This window comes from Benincasa hispida, chromosome 12 (genome assembly GCF_027475165.1).
Source record: "Benincasa hispida cultivar pf3 chromosome 12, pf3_genome.v1.1, whole genome shotgun sequence".
Taxonomy (NCBI): Eukaryota; Viridiplantae; Streptophyta; class Magnoliopsida; order Cucurbitales; family Cucurbitaceae; genus Benincasa; species Benincasa hispida.
The window spans coordinates 48,964,885-48,977,523 of NC_143489.1; the positions used below are offsets into that span (position 1 = coordinate 48,964,885).

General features: G+C 36.0%; 1 protein-coding gene across 1 annotated transcript; it reads right to left on the reverse strand.

Annotated features, from left to right (window-relative positions):
- Positions 1 to 709: 709 nt before the first annotated feature.
- LOC120067353 (cysteine protease ATG4-like) lies at positions 710 to 8,982 on the reverse strand. Its single transcript, XM_039018925.2, has 9 exons — positions 8,671 to 8,982; positions 7,363 to 7,833; positions 7,173 to 7,258; positions 6,938 to 6,988; positions 6,461 to 6,840; positions 2,542 to 2,680; positions 1,498 to 1,553; positions 1,309 to 1,379; positions 710 to 1,184 (listed from the first exon to the last, which is right to left on the reverse strand). Exons 2-9 carry the CDS (start codon positions 7,814 to 7,816, stop codon positions 973 to 975), a joined length of 1,449 nt encoding a protein of 482 aa, XP_038874853.1. The 5' UTR covers positions 7,817 to 7,833; positions 8,671 to 8,982; the 3' UTR covers positions 710 to 972.
- Between the last annotated feature and the right edge of the window lie 3,657 nt (positions 8,983 to 12,639).

The following is a 12,639-nucleotide window of genomic DNA, read 5'->3' on the forward strand; positions in this document are numbered from 1 at the left end:
ATCACCCACAATCTTTATCTTTCACAAACGGACTATACACGAGGCGAGAGAATAAGAAAAATATCTAATTCACCAATTTGAATGTTTTGGAGCAAAGACTATCCTAAGACTATAATGTAAATACCATTTCAAAACCTCCTCCTGTAAATACCATTTCAAAACCTCCTCCAATTAACTACAATAAACATTACTTCAAAACTCTCATTTGCTACGGTATTTACTATTTTACATTCATCATTTTTTTTATTCTTTACTACAATGTTTACTATTTCATTTTCAAACAAAATAATTCACACTTTAAATACATACTATTATAACTCAAATTATAATCTACCTCAAATACAAACTATTATAACCTAAAACTAGAATAACCAACTTCTTACTTCAAACCTCTCCTAAATATTTAAATATGGAAAATTGGACAAAATAGCAAGAATTTGAGTTTCATTGAGACCATTTTTTTATAATACCCAGTTTGCCCTTCAATCAAAATATTAAATACAGTGTAATTATTATATCGTGAATCAATCCGATACAGTGAATGTGTGAATCAATCTTGGCATAGCTGCCTCTGGATTATTCGTGAAATGCAATTGAGATGATTTTTTTGAACAATAAGGATTGATCGTGAGGAGAGTGGCAGGCTAAATTTTTCATTGGTTGTTATGAATCCCCCTGGTCAGCCTGTTTCTGTGGAAGAGTCGGAGCATTAATAATTCATTTATGAATTTGAATTGAACCTGCTCATTATACACACGAATGTAAGCTAATATCACGTGAAAGTGGACCAAGAATAAACAAATTCAACAAATAAACTCAACGCCTATTGCACAAATAACACTAAATAAACTAAAACATTTGACAAATTGGGCATCACTCCCTATCAAGGGAACTTGGAAGCCTAAAGCAGAAGTAATCAAGGAAGGCTACCAACCCTCCCTTCCCTAGATTCCGAAAGTGGTTCTATTTTCATCAAAGAAATTGCCAGTCATCCTCATGTGCCTCTTCATTCGGCATGTGCACCACGCCATCGGTATCGTCCTCCACTAACCTACTACGGTCATTCAATGCACTGCCATGTCTCCCTGAATTTGTGGAATGTGTTTCAGCAACTGTAAATAATGGAGCTCCATCCGACTCGTCTGCCAATTTTGATGCCCGATAACAGAAGTTGTCGAAATCATCTGGCACCAAGGGAGAAAAGACGAAAAACGAGGGAGTAAAACAGGAAACCAAAATTAGGTTTTATAACATGAAATGAATTAATCAAGTTCCCATCCAGAATTATGAAGGTAGAGGGGTGCAAACCTTTGTCTCGACAATAAAATCCAATTGCTAGAGAAGGATCTATGGATTCTAAGGGGATATGACGAATGACACTACAGAAAACAATGTATAGATATAAATATATATATATATGAGAATCCCAAAAAAAAATGAAAGATGAAAAATGAAAAACAGTAAACCACAAGACATTTATGATATGGAAAAACTCACTTGCAGTGATAAGAGGAAGTATCAGCCTCTAGGTCATCCTTATCGATATTAACTACCTAAAATGAAAGCATTGTTAGACACAGTCATTACCTATGCCATTCTATAAATTCATATGAACAAGAAAATTGCGACAACAAACACTCAGCATAGAAAATAGACGCACTCCTGTTTGAAGAATCAAGACCACAATACAATGGGATGAAACAGAAGTTAAAATGTGAATTTTCTTACGCAAACTGCGATTCTCAAATAACGAAACAACAGTAAACATTTTTTTCAGGATGCCATAATTTATAACAAACGTTATAGAGTACATCCAAAACCAAACAAATATATATTTGAGGGATTGAACATTTTATAGTTAACAACTAATATTTATTTGCAAAGATGTAAAAATTATCCTAGAGCTCAGGGACACATTTGTTCTGATAACATAGAGTCCACATGCCTACAACTGATCACAATGCCTGTAAGTTCCAAGGGGTACTGTAAAACATTTCAGACTTTAATTCAAGTGTCTAACATGTACCTACGCTTATTCCAGAGTCAAAGATCTAGCTGGAGCACTTGAAACCGAAATATTGCGAGCTCATTATCTCTCTAATGTTTTTATTTTTATTTTTTGGGAGTTTTCATCGATAGAAATGAAATAACATAGAAGGCATATAAAAGGAGAAACAATCCCAACAAAAATGGCAAGTCACTATTTAGCACATCTCCAAAAGAACCTCAACCCCCTTGTTCTTTACCCTCTAGTACAAACAGAGATCATCTTCTGTTGCATTGTTCCACTGGAGCTCGTTAGCTTCTGAAGAAAGGCATGTCCCTCGATCTCCACCTTATAACCCAACTCACTCACTTTCAACAAGAACCTCTTTCAATCCACCCTCACAGCAGCTTAATTACGTTCTTTAACTCTCATGGAAACCCCAATGAAACACACCTCTTATTATTATCAGGATGATGATATCAAATATCAGACACATACAAACAAGAGTAATTTAGATATTCTTTGAAAGGGAGCTACAAAGGAAATTAATGTACCTGCTGAACATCATGTGGATCAAGGTAAAAGGCATTTTCATCTTGGACCCCCACTATGTATGTTGAAGCACCAGGCTTCCCTCCCAAGATCCCCAGGCTCTGGGGAAAGGTAAATGTTGTTCGCAATGATGGGATGTACCTTCACAAGTTGATTAAATATGTTAAGCATAAATTTCTAGGCTTCAATTTCTACTAGTCAAACTATAAATATAACATGTAGGTTTCCACAATAGTCAAGCAAGGCTGCCATAGTTTAGAAAACGAACTAGCAAACACATAAATACATCTTTATGACAATCAGTAAAAGATTTTCATATAAGAACAAAATTTACAAAAGGTCATAGCCAAACCAGAGGAGCTACAAAAGATCTCTCCAATTGGGCAAAAGAAAGGTGAGAGAATATGATCTATAAAGAGAAGTGCATATACACCAAGACATTACAAGGAAAGTAATATGTTTCAAATATTTCATAGGAATCTTCCTTATCTCGAAAGAGGCAGTTGTTGCGTTCCCTCCAAGTTGTCCACAAAAAATCCCGAAAGAGATGCATCCATTCCGTGTTATGGGTGACCATTTAGAGAGTAGGTAAGTAAATTGTCGAGGTTCTGGGCACCTTACAAATTTACAGATGATGCAAAATTGTGGGGACAAAACCATGTGTGGGGCATGGCGTTGTATTCTATCGAGGGTATTTACAGAAATTTTCTTCAAGTAAAATCAGTTCAGATTGCTTCCATGTAGGGTGTCTACCATAACTGCCTGTGGTCGTCAAGGTCAACCAGCAGAGATTTAGTAGAGAATATGCCTTTTGTGGTCAACTTCCATGCCCAATAGTCCCTGGATTGTCAATTGGATATTATTCAACAAATTCATGATGCTAAGTCATTCCACCAATTCCTCACCAGAAGATTTCTCCTCAAAAACAAATTCCAGCCACCATGATCATCACTAGTGCCCTGGATTAAAGGAATTTTCGTGGAAGGAGAGGGAGTAATCCAGGGGTAAAGAGCAGCCAATGTCTCAGAATTCAACCATCTATCAAGCCAAAATGATGTGTTTACTCCATTACCCACTTTAATATTGACCCAAGAACCTTTTAAGCCATTGAGAACCATTTTAGCCTCATTGACGCTCTTGAAAAGGCTTCTGGATTGAATGGTAATCATAAAAGTTCGGACATCATAGGGATTAACACTGATCATGAAGAGGTTAAGTTCATAGCAAACAATTTTAATTGTAGACATGGTCAATGGCCAAATATTTACCTTGGTCTTCCTTTATTTGGTAAGCAGTACTTCTGGACTCCTATCATTTTTTGAGAAGATTGAAAGAAGACTCTCTCCTGGGGTCATTGACACTCTAAGGAGGGCCAATTTACTCTTCTACCAGCTACTCTCACAAACCTCCCCACTTACTATATGTCTATCTTCAAAATTCCATCGAAAGTGGTGATTGCTAATGAAGAACTATACTGAAAGCTTCTTTGGAAGGGGAGCTCTGCCACATCTTGTTAACTGGGAAAAAGCCACTAGATCCATTCCCAATGGTGGCCTTGGGCTTTGAAGTTTGAAAAAAAAAAAAAGACAGCTATATTAGCCTATTAGATATGGAGATATTATCATGAAGAGGATGCTCTTTGGGGAAAGGTAATTCATGCTAAATATGGAAAGCCCACCATAAACTTGTAGACATGAGTAAAGATTTCAAGACCTCTACTAAGACCTGGTAAATGGTATTTGGAAATCAAACAAGTTATGGCTGCTAGGGCCGGAGGCCATGAAGTGAATACCCATCAGCATTTTTGTTATTATGGCTTATAAATTGGACACAAATTGAATTTTTGTTGATATGAGCAAGGATCCCAAGGCATAGAAGAGCAGGCTCCTAATTCAGGGAGAGATGTTATGATGAACAGTTTACAAAATAACGTTAGCCACTAAATTGCACTCCCGTTGTATTTGAGACCAAATGGTTTGAGAATAGCGAAAATAGGAGACTCAAACAGGCAAGGGATGTATCCCATGGAAATGTAACATTCCACTTCTTAATCCAGTGCTAAGATTGTTCAGAGTGGTTTTCACAAGAAAAGGAGAAAAGAAAAGTTCAGAGCACCTCAGACAACTCGTTCTTGAACTACATGACCTTTCACAAGAAGAAGAGAGAGAGTGGCTCAAACAGTATTGATATTAGTGGCGATCTCAACCAACAGATACAATTGGGCTTATGAGCAACCTGATTGTATCAAGCTCAAAATGAATTCCTAGTTACCTCAACATCAGGAGCAAGAAGCAACCAAAAGTTCCCCACCCCTAAGTTTGACCTGTTCAGCGGCAAGAAATTCACTTGACCACATTTTCCCATCACAATCAGCATATGTTTAAAAGGAGGGAAAGAGGAAAAAAACAGAGAGGGAGAGAGAGAGATGAAAGAAAATGGAGACAACCCACGTAACTTGGAGGACGTGAAATACCCTCCTGTCAACAAAAGATCCTTTGGGATAGGTCCCATGCCCTTCCTTCTAAACCTAGTTCCAAACAACGGAATGCATACTCTGTACTCATTCCCTTTTCCTATCTATCTGATTCCATCAAACCAAACAGCCAAAATTTCATCAAAGCTTTGGTCACAAGTGATGGATGCTTTAAGCACATATAAGTAATAAATGAACGGCCATTACAAACTGTCCACACCAAGGTGAATCTACCTCTCTTAGATATTAGAACTTTTGCCCCATCTTTTGGATTTTCAGTACCCAGGGGTCTCCTCAAAAGCCAATATTTCACCATTTTCAGTTTTTATGGACGGGGGCAGTGTTTTTAAATGCTCAAGGCGCACTAAGGCTCACTGGCCCTTTGGAGCCTAGGCGCAAGGCACACAAAAAGGCACGGACTTTATTTTGTGAGCGCTATATATAAAAATATTACATTAAAAAGAGAAAGTATAACTGAAGTGGAAATATGGAAAAAAAGGGACCCCAAACACAAGAAATTTTGCATTTAGGTTTGGTAAACTTGATTCTTTTAATTAATAAAGAAGGAAAACCCTTAATTATTACTTCTTTTTAAAAATAATTTAAAGCCCCAAGGGCAGGACTTTGATCCTTGGGGCTTCACAAAAGGCGCGCCTGAGGCGTGCCTTATTTTGTGAGCCTCACTTTTCCAAGGCGAGGCACCAGACCTAGGCGCACTTGAGCATGCGCCCAAGAGGGCTTTTTAAAACACTGGACGGGGGAAGAAAATTTAAAGTCAGTGAGCTTCACAAAATAATTTTTCATATATGTGTCTATTTACGAGTTGTTTCTTCTCAAAATAATAATAATAATAATAAAGTACACTTATACAACTGTTTGATGCATGGCAAACAAATATTGCATCTACTTTGACTATGTAAGTGTCTACCACATCTATTGCACCAACAAGTGTATGAGATTTGTCCAACAAGCATCAAACATAGACACACTAGCCAAACTAAAGTGTCCACACTTATGGTTCTTGGATTGGGTTTTAGCCTCCAATTAGCCTCATCCATAAGCAACAAATCCTCCAAAAAAAAAAAAAAAAAAACATCTTCACATTTCATTTTTCCAACTTTCTTTTCAGAAAATCCAATCGAATAATAGGCGAAGCCTTCACCCAACCTTCCCCACAAATCCTCCCACTACGAACCAATGCTAGACTTAAAAGAGCTCGATACAGCAACCATTTCCAAACCTAGAGGGTCAAACTTTAGTACTTCTTACCAACACTTGCAATTTTCAATAAAACTGCTAAAGCATGAAGATGCAAAACCAATCATTAGAGAAAACTATAGCCTCTCAAAGTACTAATCTTGAACTAGAATCCTATTTCACTGTTATTAAAATGAGATTCAAGCCCAAAGTATTAAAATATACAAGGCCAGCAAAAAATTATGACATACCTTGGATTGATTTTTTCAAGTCCAAGAACCAAAGGAACTAATAAAAGAATGGGGCTCCAATCAAGCTGGCCTTTTGAAAACTCAAAACAATGTCTTGAGGCATCATCAATGCATAAAACTGGAGCACCACCTCTCTCTCCATCTTCATCTCCAGAAACAATGTAAATGGCCATTGGAAGTTGCTGTTCTTGGAGATTAGGGGTCTCCCTTTTTAAGCGGACTAGAGTCTCCCATGACCTACACATGGCATATGGTCCCACCCATGACCCAGCAGCAAGGTCATAGGCCCTTCCTGCCTGAAGAAGATTATGGATTGAAAATGCCGATGTCTCCGAGTCACCAAAAAGGTGCAAAATTTCAACATATTCTTTATCCAATGGCTGCCAAATAAAATAAATTAGGTTTAATGCTATTTTGTTTGGGAACTAAATCGGTAAGTCAAACAAATCTTTCAGGATCATCACCATACAGCCATACCTTCTGTGAAGTCTTTCTCCAAGATCTTCCTAATCTATGAAAAAGTAATGCCTGGAGATAATATGGAGATTAATAAAAGGAAATAACAGAATACCTTTTCGGACACCCTCATAACCAAAGTAAGGTCAGTACAAATAAATAAATAAAAATAAAAGACACCAGAACCGAGATTGAGAATGGCAATGGATACGAAATCATAAACCTCACAAAATAAATAAAGTACGAATTTGTCTACCTGAGCAACAAGCATTTGGCTGCTTCTTAGCATGCAACCCCAGTTAACGTCACTGGTGTATTTTGAGTCTTGAATAGCATTAAAACCTATAACAGGAGAGACAAAAAAATAAGTTAGCTGCAAGTTGTCCAGGAAATATATGCAAGCTTACGATATAAGTATTACTAAAAGAGAGCATATTTCATGAAACCTTTACGATAGGTCATCAGAATTCGAGATGAAAAATCTAGCTCATATCCTGCTGTGCCAGTGCTAGTTACTGCATCATCAGGAGCCTGATCTTGGGAAATTTTATGGCACACACCAAGAAGCCATATATCACCACCTGAGCTATAGACACCACTTCTGCGAGAACCCAGTATGCGCTCCTGAATTCTCCTCATCGAGCCACTAGTCATAACCTTTCTTACAGTTGCCCAGACATTGTGTCGAGAATGAAATGCCTTCTTTTCACTGACAGAGGACTCCTTGTGATGTTCAAAGATTGAGAAAGTGGATGTAAAGAAGCCTGACCATAAGGAGGCTTTGGAGGATATGTGATTTTTAGACCCTAACTCTGGGCAAACAGATTGATGTGTTCTATCTATAACATTAGTTGTACTTTCAGAAGAGCATGTTGAATTCAGATCTTTCCCCCTTCCCATGAAAAACCCTTCATTACCTAGTCAATTCAATAAAGCGGAAAACAATCAGATTACAATGAATAGAAACGGCGTTGTTTCAAGAAACTTTCACCAAGCAAAGTTTCATCTATCTTTAGACATTCTTCACAAAATAAACGATCAATCATGACCCGTAAGTGCCAAGTCGTGTTGGTTTGTAGTTTTTGGAGCTTTTAAAATAGCTAACAAGGCAGAAAATAGCTCCAACATAAAAGACTAAGCCCAACTGGATTATTTACAAGAGATCTTAAAAACATTCGTCCAAAGTGAGGTATCAAACCTGGTGAATAACTAAAATAAAAGAAGTATAAATAATTAAATGCTCCAATTTCGTTTTAATTAAGACAAAATACGAGTTATCTTATAGAGATGGCTGCATTCAGTCGATTTTAATCTATAAATAATCAGACCTGAATGCGTTTAGCAAGAGTATGCTTGATTAAAACGTGTTTCAAGTTTTTACCAGAATGATTTCAAATTTTCAAAGCTGCATGCACATGACAAAGTTGATTAATACAACTAATAACACGACGTCCCAGTCAAATCTTTGGCGAATTTGCTAGAGTGGATAAGCCAGTTGACTCCAAGATCAAACTGTGGAGTCATGAAGGCACAACCGAAAGCAAACAAACCCATTCGAAATTGCAGAAAATAAAAGAGGGAGAAAGGAAAAAGAAGATCAGAGTGCGTGATGAGAGAGATGAAGAAAACCCAAGTAGCCGAAACATGAGAGAAATCGAAAAATCGGGAAAAAAAAAAAAAAAAAAAGAAAAAGAAAGAAAAGAAACAGAACAATGGAAGGCGTTAAACTTAAAAGCAGATGCGAAACAACAAACCTAGTGAAGGCGTTAAAATCCAGCATCCTCTATTCAGCGAGAGAGCGTCCGATAGCTAATCGAAGTAGAAATTGGGTTCCCCAAATTCAGAAAATTGTTGATATTTCAACCAGGAGCGATGAAGAATCGATTGAAATTGCGTAATCGAACAGCTTGGGAGAAGATAAAAACTGGGTTAAATGATAAATCGACGTCAATGAAGGAATGAGGAATGATAATTGAAGCTCTTTCTTCTCTGGTGAGCTTCGAGTTCGAATGAGTTGTCGCTGAGCTGACTTTGGGCTCTATAATCAATTGGGCTCGTCACCGCCCGATCTGGACCCAACAAAACTATATATAGATTTTTGGGATTTTTACATAAAACGCCTAAACATATTAGGTTAATCTTTGAACATTTCATTAAATAATAATAATAATAATTTTTTTTTTAAAAAAAAGCCATATTGATCTCCCTATTTTCTAGGAGTGTTCAACCAACTGGAATACCTAACCCAAAATATAAGGGTTGAGTTGGATTAAACTTTTTCTATTGTTGGGTTGGGTTAGGTCGGTTGGGTCATGAATTAGCTAAAAATAATTTGGGTTGACCCAACCCAACCCAAATTTTATTTATATAAATAAAATATAAGTGTTGAAACCATTTTTTACCTAAGGCATCAAGATTTTAAAAAGAAGGCTAAAGCATGAATTTCTTAACAAGGCTAATTGATGTTTACTCAAACACAAGGCTTGAGTTTAATACTTTCAAAGTATAATAAACAATGAGTTAGCCTTTTATGAATTATGTGCTTTAATACTTTCAAATTATGTTTAAATACAAATGATTCTTATTTAAACTAGAAGCTCTAATGTTTTCAAATACATTTTAACATGAACTTTTCATGAATGTTTAATCTAGAGTGACTTTTTATGGTTTTCTAGCAAAAAGAGCTAAAGAATATTTATGACCAATGAACGAGGTTTTATGATTAGGTTGTGGTTTTGGAACAAAAGGATTTCCAACCACTAGCTAGGTACCCTAGAATTGTTAGCATACGATAGAGACGTTGGATGAGAATTGTTAATATATACTTATGGGAATTGTCAGCATACGATAGTATGTCTAGCTGGGAATTGCCTACATGTGCACATGGGGTCAGGATATGATTGGGTATAGAACCAGTAAGTTTAGTTATCATCAGTCAAGGAGAGGAAGCTGATGATAACTAGTACATTTTCATACTAAAGTATGCTTTCTGGTTTTACAAGGATAAATGAATTTAATCTCTGGATTTACTGAGGTTGTCTATTATACTGTTCTCATGTTTTAGTATGTTTGTTTATGAGTTTGGTCTTCATCAGTGAAGGAGATGAAACTAATAAATGAAAGTCTTCCATAAGCTAAATATGTTTTCCTGGTTTTTCTAGAATTTAATAAAAGTAACCTTTGGTTCTATTGAGGTATTTTATTAACAAAATATTCCAAGATTTTACTAGGAGGTTATTGGAAGTTTTATGGTAACTATGAGATAAAAAGAAAATGGATTTCCAAAATCAGATGATGACTCATTTTGTATTGTTTGACAAAATAATTAACTATCGAGTAAAAGCGTTTTACTAAACGATAGTGTCTCACAGCCTAAACGACCAAGTATCGAGTTTACTATACGAAAGTTACTCAGTACTACATGATCGAGTAGAAAAGTCTATACGATAGGCTTCTTCTGACTAAAAGATCGAGTATCTAGTTTATATGATAGACTTCATCCATCTCCCACTTACTCGATCGTCTACCTTCTTCATTCCTCTATCCAAAGTCACAAAGAGCCGACAACTTTTGGATTCTCACACTGAGAATACCAAGGTAACTTTTATGGTGGTGTTTTAATTCCATTCGAGGTTCGAGGATCAAGTTGAACTCGATTGTGATTGAGGTTCATCCAGACGTTTGTGGAGATCGTGTTTGATCGTTGCATTCGAGTTCGTACTGTTGAACCAGTTGCTGACGATCAAGGGATACTTGAAGAAAGATTCTTCAAAGGTTTACATACTCTATCCCTTGTTTGTTCATTTAATGAAGCATGTTGTAATTTAGAGTTGATGCATAATCGTTTCCGTTTAGACTGTAATTGTTTGAGTTCTTTAACAATGAAACTTGGAACGATCCACTTCTGCTCATTGAATCTCTATGTTTAGATTTCCTTCACTAGGATTCTAGGGTTGTGGGTTGCTTATCAACAAGGTCTAGTCTGCCACCATCATAAAATATTTGTTAGTTATATGTTGGCTGAGTTTTGTCTATAATGAAGTAACCTCTACAAAGGTAAAGTCAGGACTTGGTTTGTAATGAGTTATATTCTGAAGGGTGATGTGGTAATTAGAGTATTTTTATGATGAGTTAAGTTATGTTCTATGATAGAATTATTGATAAATAGGTTTACAAGTTAAAGCTTATAGCAAGATAGGTTCATAAGATATTGTTTAATAGTTTCATTTGGCAATAGATGTCATAAGAGGGTTGGCATCTGCTGTCCTCACATCTTCCTCCTGTAGAAGAAGGTGAATCTGGGTGAGTATGAGACAAAAGGTATTATTGACGTTCAAGAACGATAAAGTCAAGAAGAAATATGATACGAACCGAAAGTGTCAACTAAAGACTAAAATGAGCCTAGGAAAATGGGGCTGGTTTGGGTCTGGCCTAAGCTAGTGACCTTGGCCTCGATCGACCCTTTTTCCGAACAGGGCATGCGTAAGCAATATATATTAGGCCTAAGATATAGCGTAAGGAAGACGCGTGGCTTCGGGCCCAAGGTCGAGGCCGTCCCAAGCCAAACACGAAACTGGGTGCACCCCTTGGACTGGTTGATTATTTTATTATCCTAAGATGACTTAGAAACCGTAAAGAACACCCTACGTTAACTTTTTCTAGAAAAACATCATTAAAACTTCTATGAGGTAACTTGAGTCAAACTCTAAAACTCTCTAGCTTCCACATTCTTTCACTCTTTTCCTTAAGCATCAGAGTGTGTGTGACAAATACCACACGGGTCTGTAGATTTTCTCTTTTGCAGGCCGCATTCATTTTCTCTTTTGCAGGCCACGTTCTTCTCTCCTCTAAACAAATTCAAATATTGGTATCACGTGAGGTATTTCTCATTCTAAGTAAAACAATGTGTCCATTTGATTGATTGAAGTTTAAGGTATTTCTCAATCTTTTTCTTTCTTTCCTTCTTTCTTTCTTCTTCCTCTTTTTTCCGTTCCTTTTATTTTAGGACTTTAATTGTTTTATTTCCTTACATTTGTAAAGTTGTTTTTTTAATTCCTTTATATATCATAATTAGAAATGTAATAATTTGTTTAGTTTCTTTTGAAATTCCTCTTGTTGATATTCACGGTAAAACTAAAGGACTAATATGTGGTTTAAAAACTTTTCAGGATAATTGGAGTTTCAAAGCGAATATTACTCATAAAAAATTGTCAAAAAGTATCAAGAAAGGGAACTTACTAAAGATGTGTTGAACCGATATGACAATTCTATATTTCTTCATTTTTTTTATATATGTTTAGCCCATGATTAACATTATAATAGTTTGTTTAATTTCTTTCTTCTTCTTCTTCTTTTTTTTTTTTTTTTTTTTTTTTGAATCGATAGGACAACCTTAAAATGGTGAATAAGACCTATTTAAACTTTTTTAAAAATATGCTCAATTTAAACTAATTAAATAATTTTTAATTAAGTTAATAAAAACCTTAATTGATGCTAAATAGCAAGATTGATAAAAGTTATGTAATAATATACTCAATCATTCTCAACCAAGAAGAGCATGGAATTTTAATTAAATATAAAAATAATTAGGAAAGAGTTAGAGAAGAAGACATCGTAATTTTTATAGTGGTTCAATCAAACTCGACCTACATCCACTTTTCTAAGTACCTCTTGGGGCTTCGATTAAAAATCTCCTTTGGCTCTTTTCACGATGAGAGTCGAAC